Here is a 19,872-nt window from a genome sequence, read left to right as displayed (position 1 = left end):
AACAAACTTGTAGTCCCAAAGTGTGTATTGACAAATGAGGGTGGACGACATTCCCCAACCATGATGTTATGACCAGAATGTAGCAATATGCTCAGGGACATGACTTAAAGACGTGATTTTCAAATTTGTTTTGCTGATCTTGCTTTTGGATACAAGATTTGTTTATTATTGAGTATGGATGTCTCATGGAATTACTGAGCACAGAAAGGGGCCATTTGGCCCATCATGTCTTACTGACTGTTTGAAAGACCCACACCCTTATCTTTTTCAACCTGCCATAATCCTTTAATCCCTTGTACCTTTCTGGTGACTTTATATCACGCTTTTATCATGAGTTCCAACACCCATGGGGTAGAGCTAAAGCTTTTGACTACTTGTTGCATCAGTGCACTAGCTTTTAATTGTTTCCAGACATGGACACAATTCCCTTTGCTTTTCCACATCTCCCAGTTTCTCACGATAAGGAAATACCTTGATTCCTGAAATCCAAATGGAGTTAATCTCACACATCCCTTGCTCATCATTTGCCTCAGGTCTGCCCATTCCATCCATGTTTAGAACACAGAACAGTACAGCACCGTACAGGCCCTTTGGCCCACAATGTTGTGCCGACCTATATAAACCTACTCTATGATCAATCTAACCCTTCCCTCCTACACAGCCTATAATCCTCCATTTTTCTTACATCCATATGCCTATCTAAGAGTCTTTTAAATATCGCTATTGTATCAGCCCCTACCACCACCCCCAGCAGTGCGTTCCAGGCACCCACCACTCTGTAAAAAAAACTCTGACATCTCCTCTAGACTTTCCTCCACTCACCTTAAATGGATGTCCTCTGGTATTGGTCATTGCCACTCTGAGAAAAAGGTGCTGGCTGTCCACTCGATCTATGCCTCTCAATCTTATACACCTCTATCAAGTCGCCTCTCATCCTCCGTCGCTCCAAAGAGAAAAGCCCGAGCTCACTCAACCTTTCCTCATATGTTCTCTAATCCAAGCAGCATCCTGGTAAATCTCTGCATCCTCTCTAAGTCTTCCACATCCTTCCTATAATGAGGTGACAAGAACCAAATACTAAGTGTGGTTGAACCAGAGTTTTATAGAGCTGCAACATTACCTCACAGCTCTTGAACTCAACCCCTCAACTAATGAAGGCCAGCACTCCATATGCTTCTTAACCACCCTATCAACTTGTGCAGTAACTTTGAGGGATCTATGGACGTGCACCCCAAGATCCCTCTGTTCCTCCATGCTGCTAAGAATTCTGCCATTAACCTTGTATTCTGCCTTCAAGTTTGATCTTCCAAAGTGTATCACTTCACACTTGTCCAGATTGAACTCCATCTGCCACTTCTCCACCCAACGCTGCATCCTGCCTACATCCCGTTGTAACCTATGGCAACCTTCTACAGTATCCACTTCCAACCTTCGTGTCATCTGCAAACTTACTAACCCACCCCTCCACTTCCTCATCCAAGTCATTATAAAAATCATAAAGAGCAGGGGTCCCAGAACAGATCCCTGCGGAACACCACTAGTCACTGACCTCCAGGCAGAATATGCTCCATCTACTACCACCCTCTGCCTTCTGTGGACATGCCAATTTCAAATCCACACAGCCAAGTTTCCATGGATCCCATGCTTCATGACTTTCTAGATAAACCTACCATGGGGAAACTTGTCAAACACCTTATAAAAGTCCATTTACACCACATCCACTGCTCTACCTTCACCAATTTGTTTCATCACATCCTTAAAAAATTCAATTAGGCTCGTGAGGCACGACCTGACCCTCACAAAGCCATGCTGACTATCCCTAATAAGGCTATGCTTCTCCAAATGCTTGTAAGTCCCATCCCTAAGAATCCTCTCCAATAGTTTGCCCGCCACTGGTGTAAGACTCACTGGTCTATAATTCCCAGGATTACCCCTATTACCTTTCTTGAACAACGGAACAACATTTGACATCCTCCAATCCTCTGGTACCACTCCTGTGGCCAGGGAGGATACAGAGATCATCGTCAATGCCCCAGCAATCTCTTCCCTCGCTTCTCGTAGTAACCTGGAGTATATCCCGTCTGGCCCTGGGGACTTATCTATCCTAATGTTTTTCAGAATCTCCAACACTGCCTCTTTCTCAACCTCAACATGCTCCAACACATTAGCCTGTTCTATGCTGACCTCACATTCAGCAAAGTCCCTCTCCCTGGTGAACTCCTCTGCCGCCAGAATCATGTTTCCCCCTTTATCCCTGAATGGTCCTACCCTCACTCTAGTCATTCTCCTGTTCTTCACACATTTCAGGATTTTCCTGCTTGCCAAAGCCTTCTTATGTCCCCTTCTAGCTCTCCTAATTCCCTTCTTAAGTTCCTTCCTGGCTACCTTATAAGTCTTAAGAGCCCTGCCTGATTTTTGCATCCTAAAACTTAAGTACACTTCCTTCTTCCTCTTGACGAAATATTCCACCTCTCTTGTCAACCATGGTCCCTTCACCTCACCATCCTTTCCCTGTTTCAGTGGGACAAACCTATCCAGAACCCCATTCAAGTAGTCCCTAAACAACCTCCACATTTCTGCAGTGCATTTCCCTGAGAACATCTGTTCCCAATTTATGCTCCCAAGTCCCTGCCTAAGACCATTGTAATTAGCCCTCACCCAATTAAATATTTCCTTTGTTAAATTCCACTCCCATCCATATCATTAACTGTTCATTATCAAGTTCATCCAACTCAAAGGTCCAGCACTGACTATCAGGGGCAAGTTGACTATACCCACCCACTTTTCCCACACTGAAAACATCTGCATTTACTTTAAACCATTTCCTCAGCTGGAGCTTGTGGATCGTAGCCAGCTCCATCTGAAGCTGTGAAACAGAGCTGGCTACATCAATATTGTTTTTCGTGGTGTAACAACTATCATGGTCAGTGGAAGAGGGGTATGGGCTGCTGAATAAGCCTCACCCACAAAACAGCCGAGAAAGCTCTGAGTGGCTAACCCTGGCTTATAAAATTAATACAGCACCAAATGAGGCCATTCAGCCCATCATGTCATGTTGGCCTATCGTGCCAGCGGTCAATGCTGTCGAAATCTTTGAAGCTTTGAGAAATATCCAAACACTATTAAAACTACTACAAAACAATCAGAGAATGTAAAACACATTTATAAGATATCTTTATTAGTCACATGTACATCGAAACACACAGTGAAATGCACTTTTGCGTAGAGTGTTCTGGGGGCAGCCCGCAAGTGTCGCCACGCTTCCGGCGCCAACATAGCATGCCCACAACTTCCTAACCCGTACGTCCTTGGGATGTGGGAGGAAACCGGAGCACCTGGCGGAAACTCACGCAGACACGGGGAGAACGTACAAACTCCTTACAGACAGTGGCCGGAATTGAACCCGGGTCACTGGCGCTGTAATAGTGTTACACTAACTGCTACACTACCGTGCCTGACCTAAAACAATTTAATAAATCAATATTACTTAATACTTGGTCCCTCACAGATGTTCCCTTCCACTGAAATGACAAAGGACGCTGTCCCTGCACTACAGTGCAGCTGGCACAGAGTGTTCAAGTGGATGCTCACTTTAAGTGTTACTACAACATCATGAACACGCACTGAACTCCATGAGGAGTCCAACGTTTGAGTGAAGACATAAGAGACTACAGTTGCTGGAATCTGGAACCAAAAAACCAAACCTCTGAAAGAACTCAGCAAGTCTAGCAGCATCTGTGGAGGCAGAGGGATGATGCAACGTCTTTTGTCCAAACATCGACCATCCCTTTGCCTACAAGCTTCCAGAAGTTTGGTTTCTTTCAAATTGGAAGGAAGTTGGTTGAACGTGAAAGTCCAAGTCAACTTGTACATTCCCACATAATTCCCATAAGCCGCAGACAGTTACGGGAGTAAATTTTGATAGTTATGGGGCAGCTGTTGATATTTCTCTTCAAAAATCTGTGCTCCCAATATAAATGATGAAACAGTGAAGCCCAATTAAGATGCCCATCTGTGAAAGCTTATCTGTTTGTGTGGAGCAGACACTCTGTGAGCTCAGTTAGAAGAGCTGGTCTTCTTTTGTGCTGTAACTTCGATGTGGTGGGAATGGTATTTTGGAACGTTTCAGATTTCAGAAGATGCACGACTTTATCTTGTGATGCTGCTAGTGGAATCAGGAACCCACAATTAATGATCTTTGAAGATTTTTTAAAAATATAATTCCCTGCCTCACTCAGAATATAGGGGGATTTTCACTGGTGCTTCCAGGCAGGAACAGGATGCTGAAAATTACAGGGAAGAGCTTAGAGCTCGACTCCTGCTCCTGATTCAGCTGATGCCACCCTGAAGGGAGGCCACTACTGCATGGCCAGAGAGCCAGAGATCCTCTCAATGTGAAGTGTCAGACAGAAAGAGTCTATAGATGAAAGAGCCAAGATCCCTATGTGACAGATTACCTGCTGCAAGGGTTTTGGCTGAATTTATGTTCACACTCCAAAGAAGGATGGAGTTTGAGCTCCCAAATTACTCATGAGGATGAGTTAGTATAAGATCTGAATGTTGCTAAACACACAGGCTGATAACTGACTGATAACTGTCAATTTGTCTAATACGTTACTCTTAAAGTAATCATCCTAATTTACAGCCTCAATGGGAAGCAATGGTTTTTGTCATGTACCAAGCCTAGCAGACCCAGGACTGGTCAGTCTTGGATGGGAGATCACACTGGGAGTACTTGGGGCGAGTAGGTTTGCTCCACGGGGATTGAAATGATCTGACCAGCAGAGTGAATTCTGCATGAAATCACATTGCATTTGCTTCAAAAAAGAGTAAGCTCCATCACCAGGTATAGTTATTGTTGATACTTCATTAGTGTTACGTTACAGTAATATACTGAATTGCTTGTGTATCATTTGCCTGATGCTCTGTTAACTTTGTCCATTATTTATCTGCTGATCAAGTGCAAGATAATTAATTACATTTAAGTGTGTGCTCAACTTTGGGTTGTGACTGTGAACATACAGAGTGGTTGGTGCCTGACTCGTAGTCTATCTTTTCTCATGGCAATTCTCATGATAAGAAAAAATAATTAATTTACATGGCATTTTGGGAATAACCTAATTAAAGGCTAGTGGTTAAATTAATTTTGATGCAAACTGATTAATGTTAAACAGTTTGGAAAAACTAAGTAAATTGGTAACTTGGTTTATTATTGTCTGAGGTACAGTGAAAAACTTTGTTTTCCATGCCATCCATACAGATCATTTCATCACATCAAGGTAGTACAAGGAAAAAGCAATAACAGAATGCTGAATAAAGTGTTATAGTTACAGAGAAAGCGTGGTGCAGGCAGACAATAAGGTGCAAGGCCATGCCGGGGTAGATTGTGAGGTCAAGAGACTCCATCTTGTCGTACAAGGGGTCCATTCAATAGTCTTATAACAGTGGGATAGAAGCTGTCCTTGAGCCTGGTGGTACATGCTTTCAGGCTTTTGTATCTTCTGCCTGATGGGAGGGGGAGAAGAGAGAATGTCCGGGGTGGGAGGGGTGTTTGATTATGTTGGCTGCGTTACCAAGGCAGCGAGAAGTGTAGACAGAGTCCATGGAGGGGAGGCTGGTTTCCACGATGTGCTGAGCTGTGTCCACAACTCTCTGCAGTTTCTTGCGTCAGGAATCATTCACCATTAGGTCTAAACCTCTCTCTCATTCCCCCATCTGCAATCCCACATTTTCTTAAGTGTCAACCATCCACCTGTTCCATCTACAGATTACATTGTGAGGTAAGACCTACAGGGTCGTTTTAGTTCAAGGACACAACAATGGATATATTTGCCATGTTACCAAAATCCACATTTCTACCAATTTATATTGTTTACTTACTAAAACTTATTTAATTCTCTCTTAGATTAATTTATGTTGTGTACCATTGTCATCTCCCGGTAAATTCCCTTCTACTCATCTCCCCACCATATTAAATAGTTATATCTGATAATTCCATTCTACTGAGCCTCAACTCAACCCGACTCAGGATTCACATTACTGTCATCTTTGCAAATGTAGGAGAAATTTGCAAATGTCAGAAACAGCTCCCTCAGACCCTTCTAGTGTAAAGACTCAGCTGCATTCTTTCTTAATAGCACAGGTCTCTGAAACTTGGTATCTTCTGGGTAGTTCTTTGCTGCACAGTCCCCAGTGTTGTGACATTTTTTGTATAAACTATGGATGAACTGATAACGTCAGGGGGTTCAATGTAACAACATATGAAGCACCCTGGAACATTTAGAAATGGTAGATGACTGCAAGTTGTTACAAACAATCTTGGCATTGGTTCTGTTTCTGACTGTGTAAATGTTTTCTATGATTTGTTGACTAGTACTCAAATTCCCTTTTAAGACCTGCGGACTAAGATGATTTGAGCTCCAGCCGCAGATTGAGTTCCCATCCTGACTGGTTCCATCACCGCCTGGTACGGAGGCTCCAATGCGCGGGATTGCAAGAGGCTGCAGAGGGTTGTAGACTCGGCCAGCTCCATCACGGGCACCACCCTCCCCGCCATCGAGGGCATCTTCAAGAGGCGGCGCCTCAAGAAGGCGGCGTCCATCACTGAGGACCCTCACCACCAGGGACATGCCCTCTTCACGTTACTACCATCGGGGAGGAGGTACAGGAGCCTGAAGACCCACACTCAACGGTTTAGGACCAGCTTCTTCCCCTCCACCATCAGATTTCTGAACGGTCCATGAACCCATGATCACCGCCTCCTTCCTCCTCTTGCACTGGTTATTTATTTGTGGACTTACACTGAGGTTTCTGTCTGGCACTGAACTGCTGCCGCAAAACAAGACATTTCACGACATACCAGTGATGATAAGCCTGATCCTGGTCGCCCTGATCCCCGACACGGGGCACCGCTCCCGCTCGCCACCCTGATACCGACCTCCGGTCCCGCCGCCGCCTCTCCCGCTGATGCCGGCCGCTGTCTCCGTCACCGGGACAATAAAGTTGGTTGTGTTGAAGTCAGCGACTTCCGGTGTGATGGCGGCTCGCCGCTGGCGGGCGGCTGGTGTCGGGGCGTCATGTGGGGCGGGCGGCAGGGCCGGGGGTCTGGCGGGGACCTCGGGGACCTGGGCCGTGGGTCTGGCGGGGAGCTCGGGGACCTGGGCCGGGGGTCTGGCGGGGAGCTCGGGGACCTGGGCCGGAGGTCCCGCGGGGAGCTGGCGGAGCTGCTGAGGCGGCAGCTGAAACTTCAGGCGAACAAGTAAGTGGCCGTGGGGGGGGGGGGAAGGGAAGGGTAGGGAGGGAGGGGGGAGGGGAGGGGGGAGGGGGGAGGGGGGAAGGGAAGGGTAGGGAGGGAGGGGGGAAGGAAGGGTAGGGAGGGAGGGGGGAGGGGGGAAGGGAGGGGAGGGGGGAAGGGAAGGGAGGGGAGGGGGGAAGGGAAGGGAGGGGGGGAGGGGGGGAAGGGAGGGGGGGAAGGGTGGGGAAGGAAGAGGGTGGGGGAGGGAGGGAAGAGGGTGGGAAGGGAAGGGGGCGGGAGGAGGGTGGGGGGAGGGAGAGAGGTGAGGGCAGTGGTCCTCAGTGAAGCCTGGGTCACGGAGGTGAGTGGGTGGATCAGACTGTCTAATGCTTTCGGAAGTAGCTTTGACTGGACATTGGCAACAGGTTTTTGTGGCTGTAGTTTTAACCTGGATTTTGTCTACGTGGATTTTGGTAAGGTGTTTGACCAGGTCCCTCATCCAGAAGATCAAAATGCATGAGATCCACAGTGATTTGGCTGTTTGGATTCAGAATTGGCTTGCCTGCAGAAGACAGGGTAGTGGGACTTATTCTGGCTGGAGGTCCACAATAGTAGTTGTGTTCTGCAGGGATCTATACTGGGACCTCTGTCTTTTGTGATATATAATGACTTGGATGAAAATGTAGATGGGTGGGTTAGTAGGTTTGCAGATGATGCAGAGATTGGTCCCATTGTGGATAGAGTAGAAGATTGCCAAAGGATGAAGCGGGATATAGATCAGTTGCAGTTATGAGTGGAGAAATGGCAGACTGAGTTTAATCTATTTAAATTTTAAATTTAAATTTTTAAGTTAAATTTTTAAATTTTATTTACAGCGTGGTAACAGGCCCTTCCGGCCCAACGAGTCCGCGTCGCCCATTTTAAAACCCAAATTAACCTACCCGTATGTCTTTGCATGTGGGAGGAAACCGGAGCACCCGGAGGAAAACCCACGTAGACATGGGAGAACGTACAAACTCCTTACAGGCAGCAACGGGAATCGAACCCGAGCGCTGACGCTGTAATAGCATCGCGCTAACCGCTACGCTACCATACTGTGTGAGGTGTTGCACTTTGGAGATCAAATGTAAAGGGACAGTACGCTGTCAATGGAAGACCCTTAACAGAGGGATCTTGTGGTCCAAGTCCATATCTCCCTGAAAGTGGCTGCACAGGTTGATGGTGGTGGTAAAGAAGGCATATGGCATGCTTGCCTTTATTAGTCAATGCATTGAGTTCCAGAGTCAGGAAGTTGTGTTGCAGCTTTATAAAATTCGGGTTAAGCTGCATCTGGAGTATTGCATTGAATTCTGGTTGCCCCATTATAGGAAGGATATGGGAGCTTTGGAGAGGGTGCAGAAGAGGTTACCAGGCTGCTGCCTGGATTAGAGGGTATGAGCTATAAGAAGAGGTTAGACAAGCTTGGGTTGTTTTCTGCAATGGCAGAGGCTGAGGGGAGATCTGATAGAAGTTTACAAAATGTTGAGGGGCATAGAGTAGACAGCTGCTATCTTTTTCCCAGGTTGAAATGCCTAATACTAAAATGCATGCATTTAAGGTGAGAGGGGGGTAAGATGTGCAGGCAAGTTTTTTTTTTAAACAGACATGGTGCCTGGAATGTGCTGCCAGAGTGGTGGTGGAGGCAAATACGTTAGAGGTGTTTAAGAGGCTCTTAGATAGGCACATGACTGTGCAGAGAATGGAGGGATAGGGACCATGTGTAGGAGAAGGGATTAGTTTAGTTTGGTTGTAACACCTTGGGCTGAAGAGCCTTTCCCTGTACTGTACTATTTATGTTCTATTGCGATTAATTGTCGTCCTCCTGGTTTTAATTTAAAATTTACCTAAGATAATGCTCAGAAGTCGAGGAAAACTTACTAATAGTCAACCTCCCTTGCTGAGTGCATTTGGTTTGAGAGGGGATATGTGTGGCTGGTAGAACAAGTGGATTGGGCGCTCCGATTTCTGTTTGAAGGGTATCAAGAAAATCCATTATAAGCCCACAGACTCCCACAGCTATCTAGACCACACTTTCTCCCATCTTGTTACATAGAACAGTACAGCACAGCACAGGAAAAGGCCCATGATGTTGTGCCATAGTTTAATCTAGCAATTAAGTGCCTGACTAAACTAATCCCTTCTGCCTTCAGGATGTCCTCATCCTTCAATTCCCTGTACATTCTTGTGCCTAACCAAAAGTCTCTTAAATGCCTCTATCGTGTTTGCCTCCACTGGCAGCATGTTTTAGGCAGCCAGGATTCAGTGTATATATTTATAAAAAAAAACTTGCCCTGCACACCTCCTTTGAACTTCTACACCACCCCCCCCCCCCCACCTTAAATGTATGCCCTCTAGTATTAGACATTTCGACCCTGGGGAGAAAGATACCGGTTGTCTACTCTATGCCTCTCATAATCTTATAAACATCTATCAGGTCTCTCCTCAGCTTCTGCTGCTCCAGAGAAAACAACCCAAGTTTGTCCAACCTCTCCTCATAGCACATGCCCTCTAATCCAGGCAGCATCCTGTTAAACCTCTTCTGCACCCTCTCCAAAGTCTCCACATCCTTCCTATAATGGGGTGATCAGAATTGAATGCCAATACTCCAGATGCAGTCTAACTAGAGTTCCTGTAAGGACCATTCCATTCTCTGTACATCTTTGTATCTGTTCTGATGGTGAGAATTTTTCTCTAGTCCTTCACAAGATAGAACATGGAACAGTACAGCACTGGACAGGCCATTTGGCCCATGATATTGTGCCGATCTTGATGCCAATTCATACTAAATGTCCTCTTCCTGTGTATCATCCATATCTCTCCATTTCCTTCATATTCATGGGTCTATCTAAAAGCCTCTTTAAACTCCACCAAACTGTCTGCTTCCACTGCTATCCCTGGTAACCCATTCCAGGCACCTACCACTGTCTGCGTGTCCACATAGATTAAAAAAAAAACTTGCTCCTCATGTCACCTTTAAATTCCCACCCCCCACCCCCACCCCCCCCAAAACATTAAAAGCATGTCCTCTCTGCTGTTTGACATTTCCACCCTGGGCAACAGATTCTGACTGTCTAGATGTCTAAATTCTGAGATGTTTTCCTTTTCCTTAACTGCAGCTTCCATCTACCATGTTTGACAGAGCTCTCTACATCTAATTTCTATTCTCATCCTCTCTTCTTCCAGTGATCAAGGCTGGGATTCCCCGGATTCTGACCTTCTGCCCCACCAGCCTCCAGAGTGAACTGATCATCCTCTACAATTTGTGCCACCTTCAACACAATTCCACCATTGATCAGTTCTTTCCCTCTCCTCCCATTTCAGCATAGAGAAGGGACTGTTGATTCTCTGTCACACTGCTGTCTTCACCAACCACTCTCCTTCTCATTGCAATTTTCCATGCACTTCATACCTTTTTGTCTTGTCCCTTTTGAGCATCCAGGAGCACAGTCAGTCCTTCCAAGTGAATCTTTTGCACTATTTCCAGATTAATAAATCACCTTTGTTGCTCATGAGAAGCCAATTGCGGATTGGGTGACTCGGAGATACGAGAGACTGCAGATGCTATAATCTGGAGCAAAAAAACAAACTGCTGGAGGAAGTCACTGGAGGCGAAGGGGTGGTCGGCATTTCAGGTCGGGACCCTGCATCGAGCCGGAGAGTGTAGAGGGGAGATAGCCCATATAAAGAAATGAGAAGGAAGGATGATCAGTTTTCAGCCTTTTGTCTCCACTAATCACCTCCCAGCCTCTGTCTCTATTCCACCCCCCCACCCCCCAGTCTGGCTCCATCTACCTCCTTTTTTTCCTTTTTCTCTCTCTTTATCTGTCTATCACTCATCAGCTGCTGTCTCGCAACTTCAAACCCCTCCTCTCCCCAACCCGGTTCTACCTATCGCCTGCCAGCCCCTGCCTCACCCCTCCCCATGCTGCCTGACCTGCTGAGTTCCTCCAGCAGTTTTTTACTCCACATTTGATGACCATTTTGCAAAACACCTCTCTTCATTCACCTCTCACTTTAATCCTCCATCCCCCTCACCTGTCTGTCTTTTGGCATCCCACACCTCCAATGAGGGGGGGGGGGGGGGGCCATGTAAGTCTGAGAAACAGCACCTCACCTTTGCAGCCCTTGGGACTCCATCCAGAATTGTTGAATTCAGTATTACTCTGTTCCAGATCTGGCCAGTTCTGATGCAAGGTCATCCACCTATAACACACGCTTGTATTTACTGAATATTTGTATTAACTGACTTGTCTTTTGGATTTCCAGCAACTGCTGTCTTCTGCTTCCCACAGTTCCAGCATGTTATTTTTTTTTCTTAACTGCCCTAATTCGTCTTCCTCCACTTAAACTCCTCCAGACAGATCAGCTATGATTAATTGTATTCATTTCCCTCTCTTGGACAACAGCAAAAGCAATTGTCTCTTGATCAACTTTGATTTCCACCCGATCATAGACATTCTGGTATTATTCATGAATTTCACAAGACAAACAGTCAAAGGGTCTTTTATGTTTGTGATTTATATTCCACTAGAAAATTCTCTGTGGATCACAAACAGAAAAATATGGAAATCTAGCAAGTTAATGAACATCTGTGGAAATGAGAGCTATTAACGTTTTGAGCTTGTGCCCTTCAGAAATGAAGAACTGGAAGAAAAAAAACAAGAGTTGTATGCAAATTGTGTAATAATTCTGTTAAGCACTTGAAAGAAATATGAAAGAAATAAGGCATTTACTAAAAGGGAGATGAATTTCTGTGGCAGTGGTTGGCAAGATGGTGAAAAAATGGAAGCCTGGGCAGCAAGATGGCGCCAGAGCGTGGTGACTCGTTGCAGGCTGCTCTCTACAGATCTACTTATTACCCTTACTATAATCGTTCTGCACTTTAAACTTAAATTCTCTGCACTGTGTAATGAATTGACCTGTATGATCGGTATGCAAGAAAGTTTTTCACTGTACCTTGGTACAAGTGACAATAATAAACCAATACCAAGCTTGAAATGGCTAGATGAGAAGTTCAAGATTCATCGGATTTAGTTTCCACTATCACATTTGTAAATGATGCAGTGGTAAAGGATGATATCAGTCAATCTGGATCACAGAAATAATACAGAGACCTCTGTGAAGGGCAGAGATTCTTTACCCTGCTACCTAAACTTTTACTTTCAGGGGGAAAATTCCAATTTGAAAGGGTTGTTAATAACTCGTGTTAAACCTGTTTCATAGATGTTGTACATTAGATATATTGGCACAAGAACGAGGAGGCTCAGTGCTTAGGAGTTGTGGGAAAGCTATGTACTTGTGCTCTACAGACATACATCTTTGTTGCTCTGGGTTCCGAACTAGAGAACCAACAAATGTAGAAATGTCACCTTTGCAAAGGCCTCATTCTGTTACTGGTCTTGATTACCTTTAAGTGCAACTTAAAAAGCAAAGCATAAACAGACATTAATTCATAAGTGTAAAGCATCCCCAAAAATATCAGCAATCATATTTTGAATTGGTTTATTATTGTCACTTGTACTGAGGTACAGTGGAAAAACTTGTCTTGCCTACCATTCGTACAGATCAATTCATTACATAGTGCATTGAGGTAGTACAAGGTAAAACAATACAGTTTAGTTTTTGAATGGACTCCATTGCATGGGCCTTCTCTGTAATAAATCCTATTAAACATCTTGTGGGTGAAAATGGAATATGGGAAGTAGACACAAGTATGATTCAGTTAGATTAATGAAAGTCTAGTTTAAATGAACTACTCTATAAATCTGTATTAGGTTCCTTCGCAACAGGTTTGTAATCTGCTATTTAACTTTCTTTTATGTTAAGGAAATTTATTCAGAACTTGCCAGACAAGGGTAAACGAATCGATGAGTTCATACAAAAACTCGAGGCTGCAATTGCTCACCATGAGGAGGTGGAACGAACTGCGGAACTGCTTTCAGCAGTTAAACTGGAGTTTCAAATGAAGCAGGAGATGACTCTCGACAAGGCAGAGACCCTTACCGATGAGAGTGTAACATCAGCTCCAACAGCAGGACAGGCTGTTAGAAACAAATTGGTTTGGAATCAGCATGTTTTGTCAGAGGTTGATGTTAAAGGAGGTGTTAAGAAAGAGAGTTCTGAAGTTTGTGTTGAGAATCAAAAATCAAGTCCTGAGAGAACCACCGTTTTGGAGCGAGAGCAAGCAATGGTAGGAAGTCGCACAGCTAAGGCACCTATGAAAAATGAGAACCTTTTTGATTCTATGGTGGACAACCATGGTACCATGGGTATAAAGCAGGAAGAAAATGATCGTACCAATCAGCATCGTGCCACAAATGTGATGAAAATAGATTTTGATAGTACATCTGATTTGCTCAGTGATAGATTTGGCAGAGTCTCTCTGACAGAAAACAAGCACAGAAAGGTGCAGAGGAAAGTACACGAGCAGCCAACTGCAGTCGATGATGTGAAGTTCAATGACAATCCCTTTTGGACTCTTCACCACCAAGTGAAGAAAACTCCTCATTATGTTGATGTACTTCAGCACAGAGCTATGAATCCAGTGGTGAAAAAAGCACAATTTAAAACTAACCAGTAAGTGTCACATTGATTTTGGGGAGCTCTGGGTAGTTACTTTTAACTGAATTTTAAGCATTATTAGTTTTTAGAATCTCGATCCAGTATTTTATTAGGTCCTATGATTTGAACATTTTGTGTACAAGCAATTATGCTGTTACATGCCTATCATAAGAATGCTGGGGCAGGGATCGATGGGAGTCTGCTGCCTAACACTGGAGGTGTACTAAACAAGATCTTCACAGGCAGTGCTTGTCCTCCCTTGTATCTGTGTGGATTTGTAATTAGAAACAGTAAAATCAATGGTTAGAAAGATCAGTGGAGATGCAAGAGACTGCAGATGCTGGAAACTGGAACAACAAACAATCTGCTGGAGGAACTGTGTGTCAGGCAGGGTCTGCGGGTGGGGTGGGGGGGGAGGAATTGTCAGTGTTTCACAGTGAAATTCTGTATCCAATAGTGCCTCCCATCTGCCATTGCTTTTTCTGAGGTTGTAGAGCTCCTATGATGTTATGCAGCTCTAGGAAAGTAATCTGTAAAATGTTGTATGATTGAGTTACATATTTGATAGCGATTTTCATGGGTTAGATGGACTTTGGTCTTTGTGTGAATGTACATTTTGCTTTCTGTCAGCCCAATGTCTGGATCTCCTGGTTCATCTCCGGACCGATCACCTGGCAGAACTGAGCTGAAACTTTCTCCTGCAGAACGTAGATTGAGGAACCGGAAGCACCTTGATGAGATCACGGCTGCGAGACTGCCCCCACTTTACCATTCTCCTGCTCAACTACTGTCTGTAGAAGAATCTGCAGAATTACAAATGTCACAAAAGCAAAAGTATGAGGTAAGATTAATGACCAGAATGTATAATCAGTATGCTTACTACTAAGATGAATAACTTCCAAGATAGTTGTACAAAATTATAATTTACTTTTGAATGTTGCCATTTTAAACCTATTTTGCATATTGGTTTTGTATCTTGTTACCACAGAATTTAAACTACTGATTCTGAACTGTTTAAATATCCTTTTGTGTGCTTGGAAATAATGATGTAATGTGATCTACTTCCACTGGGCTAGGTTAGAGGATAATTCTGCATGTGATGAAAAATGCCCTACACTCTGGCCTGCATGGAGCTCAATAATGTAAATCTAAAGAGTTATTTTTCATTATTTAATCGATAAAGGGAAGAATAAATTGTCCCTTTGATGCATCTCTTAATCTGCCTTTATGGAAATTAAATTCCTTTAATAATTCACAAAAAGTAATCCTGGTTCACAACTGGTGCTGTTTTGAGATTGGACACATGAAATCTGTTTAGGAATAGGGACATTAAGACTGAATATTGTAACTAGAAGTTGGGAGAAGAAATGCAGTTGCCAAGCTCCATTACAAGTATTCAATAAGATTATGTTGTTTTCGTATAAATATTTGTTAATTTTACATACAAGTGCATCCTGTGAGTAACTTTTATAATTGAAGGAAGCTGTGTGATGCCTTCTGCTTTGATCTTCAAACTAATACAAGTATTCCCTTTTACAGTCCGCACAGGCCAAGATAGCTGCAGAGAAACTAACTCAAAGACTGAACATTAAAACGGTCAACTTTGATCTGAAACATGAAGCTCCTCCAGTATATCAAGGATATAGAGATCAGGGAGACAGCAGTTCTTCAGAAGATGATTTAACTTGACAGTAAGCAAAGTTTGAGTGTTGTTCTCTGGTAGTGATAGCTTAGAGACTGGAAAATGATCTCCTTTAGCCAAATGACATCTCTATGCAAATGCTCATATTGTAGCATTATGATTGTTAATATAATAAAAGATTTTTATGTCCATCTTTACTGATGCAAGAGCTGGCTATTTATTTTAATATCTTAATCAAATTGCAGCAGCAGAAGCATATTTCTTTCTGCAGCAATCTTGGGTCATATGGAAAGTCAAACATCAATTTGTGTATGATTGAAACTGCAATGGAAAAATCGTAATTGTGTTTAATTTGTGCTGTTGTGGTCTTCTTTGCTTCTTGCCTCACCTGCATCATGCATCTTAATCCAAGCTGAAGCCTCTTTGTTGAAACTATTTTTATTTTTTTCCCAACAGTGTACAGTTATAGTTAGAATGTCTGCTTTTATTGTTTGAATAGTTTTAATGTTTAAATGAAAATCTGTAAGTTTGGCACAATTATTTGTATCACTGAACATCAATACTAAATTCTCTTATTAAAAAGTATTTAGCAGAAATATTTGAAACATTACTTTTGTAAGAAGTGCATGGACCACTGATGTATTGACTAAGAATTTTCAGTTGATTGTACTTGGGTGCATTGCAGCCAAAATTGGCCTAACTGGCACAAAACAGTTGTGCAATTTCAAGCACCACTTGTGTCCATGAGCAATTGCAATGATCTTAAGAACATCATGCTGGAACCAGCCTTTCTTTCCTTCCTACCAAAAAACTGGTACCACACCTACTGTGTATTAATCACTATTAAGAGTTTCCATTTAATTGTCTGTTTGTACAGTGGGCATCATTTGCACCAGAATTGGCCAATGCAGAAACTTATCTTTTCAATCTGTGTTTTTGTAAGGATATGAATGAGAAAGATTTGATAATCTTATTTATACTGTTGCTTGCAGCTTCCATATTTATATTACTTCAGGAGCCAGCTAATGTATTATTGTGAATGAACAGTAATGAAATATATGTGCTGTCAGGAGACTGGAGGGAAAGGGATCTGATCTTTGCACTTTTTTGTTCTGCCTATCTTAATTGTGGCCTTAAAAAATTTTGTACTTAAACTCATGTTCTTGAATTAGTCTGGGCATATTGAGTAACACTCCACAGCATCAGCCTATTTTGTTTGGATGATTTAATCTTTTAGAGCTTAGAAGAACTACTTTTTGTAGAAGTTAAATAGGAAACTAGTAATTTTTATAATCAGTGACTGGATTTGAACTGCTTCCGTCAAAGTGTACATCTTCTGCAGTATTGTCAATGCATCATTCGCTTCAGAACGAAATTGGTATTTGAATTTTCCTTACAGGAGGGAATGATGATGCACTGCACTCATGCTGTGGCTCCCTCATGGTCCATTGCCATGTTGTTTTCTGTTCAATTTTCTATGGTAGTGTAGCGGTCAGCGTAACGCTATTACAGTGCCAGCAACCCAGGTTCAATTCCGGCCACTGTCTGTAAGGAGTACGTACATTCTTTCCGTGTCTGCGTGGGTTTCCTCCCACATTCCAAAGCCGTAAGGGTTAGGAAGTTGTGGGCATGCCATGGGTGCTGGAAGCGTGGCGACACTTGCGGGCTGCCCCTGAACACTCAATGCAAAAGATGCATTTCACCGTGTGTTTTGATGTACATGTGACTAGTAAAGATAGCTTGTCTTATCTAGCTGTTCAGTATTCCTACAAAGAAGGTCCTATTTGTGCATTTATATTAAAACTGAAGTGAATTTTGCTGAATGTCATATAGTTAACATGGTATAACTGTCCCAGTTTGCCCCTGTTTATCTTTCCATTTCAAAAGATAATTTTCTGCAGAATTCTTCCTTTTCTGCACCAGAAATTAGAAACGCACATAAAGCTGAAGGGAATGGTTTACTATGTTGCATTAGATTTACTTGACCTAAACTATTGGCTCCAAAGTGACACGGTTATTTTGTAGCATCAAGGAGAGTGTTAGTATCTATTATATAAGTACTCATTGTTGAAACAGAATACCTTCAAACATCAATGCTAACTAACTGGTTTTTAAAAAAAAGTCATACTTTGGTGTTAAGTGTGTCGCAATAGATAAATATGGGTTTAATACTGCATCCATTAGTTGAATGTTTTTCTTTTCCCTATCTAAATGTGGTGTGTCTGATGTATTTGGGCAAGGCTGCAGAGAAAGAATATCTTCTGAAAATATTGGATTAATATGTATACATCCTGAAGAATGAGAGCATCCTAACCAGAGTGGTAAAACAAAAAAAAAACTGCAGGTGTTGGAAATCTGAAGTGGAAAATGCTGGAAACACTCAGTAGGTTAGGCAACATCTGTGGAAAGAGAAACAGTTAATGTTTCGGGTCGAAGACCCTTTGTCAGAATGAGTGTTTCCAGCATTTTGTGTTTTTATTTCAAACTAACCAGTTCTTTCTTCACTGAGTTGGCTAAAACACTGTTTAGAAACAGCTTGAGAAAGGATCAGTTATGATGAGGGGGGGAAAAATCTCAGCAAGCTTGAAAAATTGAGTAGTGTGGATATACTACGTGCAAGAGTTTTTTTAATTTGCTTATCTAATGTTAGATATCAAATGGAGACTCGAGTGTTTGAGGGATGATGAAAAGAGACCATTCAAATCCTCTTGAGCCTTCCTCTGGAACACAATAGGATAGATGAATACATAAATTTGACCATGTCAGACACTTATATAATGAGAAATATTGTGCCTTGTTTACTGTAGGCTTCACGTGAGGAAGTAATTGAAAGAATGCATAGCGTATGAATTTCATTTTAATGTTCTGGTGCCTCTTTAGTTGCTTGAAGCCTGGTATTTCTGAAGAGTGGTCTCATGGTTTCTTCTCAGTGCTTCAATGTAAAATGGAATGATGTGAATACCAGAGGGGCAATGGCCACTATTTCCCAATTCTTGCAGTTTGGAAACATGTCTTGTTGTAAACAAATTAAATCCATGGATCATTGGAGCCAGGTATAGAAGAGGACACCCAGTGTGGGTTGACTTGTTCAGTCCAATATTCTACATAGAGGGTACTAAACCTAATGTTGCAACAAATACTTGGTGCTGTTAACACAATTCTATTGTCTTCCAGTTTGCAACATAATGGAAAATTGGGCAATATCAAACTCTTCCATGTTAGTGTAGTGGTTAGCGTAATGCTATTACAGCACCAGCGACCCGGTTTCAATTCTGGCTGCTGTCTGTAAGGAGTTTGTACATTCTCCCTGTGTCTGCATGGGTTTCCTCCCACATTCCAAAGATATACAGGTTAGGAAGTTGTGGACATGCTATATTGGCACCAGAAATCTGGCTGCACTTGCTGGCTGCCCCCAGAACACTCTACACAAAAGATGCATTTCACTATGTGTTTTGATGTACATGTGACTAACAAAGATCTTAAACAGTGAATCTTCGTTTTAAGCTTTAAGGTGATGTAGTTTGGGTTGTCAGAATCAATGTTCTGCATTGGATATTTTATTTGAGACTCAATACTATTGGGGAAAGGGCATTGGGAAATCTGGGGTATGTGTTTCACTGCAGCATGGATACCTCTCCTCTTGTTTGCATGTGCTGAGATTCCAGGGGAAGTTTACTGCAGAATGTAACACTTCTAAAGATATTCCTGGTGCAATAATAGGAATTGGTTTTGATATTTAAACAATGTTATTTTGTTTACTTGATGCTGCACTATGTGGAATAAAATAAATCATACTTTGCATTTCTTAGTGTTTAATGTAACTTCATTAAATGTGAAATACAGGCAAATCAACCTGGAATGAATAGAGCAAGACAAGGGGAGAAGGGAGAGTTGTATAATAAAGTATCCAAAAATGTAAAGCATCAAAAGTAAATGCTTGATTGGCAACTATAAAAGTATGCATTGAATGTTCAGTGGACAGTTTCAAATACTTGTGAACCTCCAAGGTACAAAACACAGCAAGCACATCTGCTTTCCATGTGTACAGTAATATTTAAACTTCATATCTTTGGTATGGTTCATTAAATATCAATCTACACTGACAACTGGATGATTTTGCTTTCAGGCATGATGATGAATGAATTTAATTTCTTTAGATTTAATTTTAGTTATGAAAAATGCCATCCAGTTTAATTGAAGCTATTAAAACAACTTACCTTTGCTTAAAATACCTTAATGATGTTTCATACATAGCATTGTAGGCAGCTGTTTTACAATGAAATAGAGAACATCATAATGTTTAAGAAGCATTTGAGCAGCTGGCTGTCTGAAGACTTGATTTCATGATACAGGCCATGTGGTTGATTAAAAGTGAATACCAGAATCCTGTAGGACC

General features: G+C 42.6%; 1 protein-coding gene across 1 annotated transcript; it reads left to right on the top strand.

Annotated features, from left to right (window-relative positions):
* Positions 1-5,222: 5,222 nt before the first annotated feature.
* Positions 5,223-19,346, top strand: polr2m (RNA polymerase II subunit M). The gene is made up of 4 exons (XM_052040419.1): positions 5,223-7,258; positions 13,100-13,849; positions 14,465-14,675; positions 15,374-19,346. The coding sequence occupies exons 1-4, from the start codon at positions 7,077-7,079 to the stop codon at positions 15,521-15,523; spliced, it is 1,293 nt and encodes a 430-aa protein (XP_051896379.1). The 5' UTR covers positions 5,223-7,076; the 3' UTR covers positions 15,524-19,346.
* Positions 19,347-19,872: the final 526 nt, after the last annotated feature.

Source organism: Pristis pectinata, chromosome 28, assembly GCF_009764475.1.
Source record: "Pristis pectinata isolate sPriPec2 chromosome 28, sPriPec2.1.pri, whole genome shotgun sequence".
In the NCBI taxonomy this organism is placed as follows: Eukaryota; Metazoa; Chordata; class Chondrichthyes; order Rhinopristiformes; family Pristidae; genus Pristis; species Pristis pectinata.
Note: the sequence above shows the minus strand (reverse complement) of the source record. Positions and strands in the feature narration are given on the sequence as shown.

Coding starts and splice junctions, on each gene's coding strand:
- polr2m (XM_052040419.1), top strand. CDS start 7,077: ATGTGGGGCGGGCGGCAGGGCCGGGGGTCTGGCGGGGACCTCGGGGAC. Junction 7,259..13,099: donor CTGAAACTTCAGGCGAACAA/GTAAGTGGCCGT, acceptor TTTTATGTTAAG/GAAATTTATTCAGAACTTGC. Junction 14,676..15,373: donor CACAAAAGCAAAAGTATGAG/GTAAGATTAATG, acceptor TCCCTTTTACAG/TCCGCACAGGCCAAGATAGC.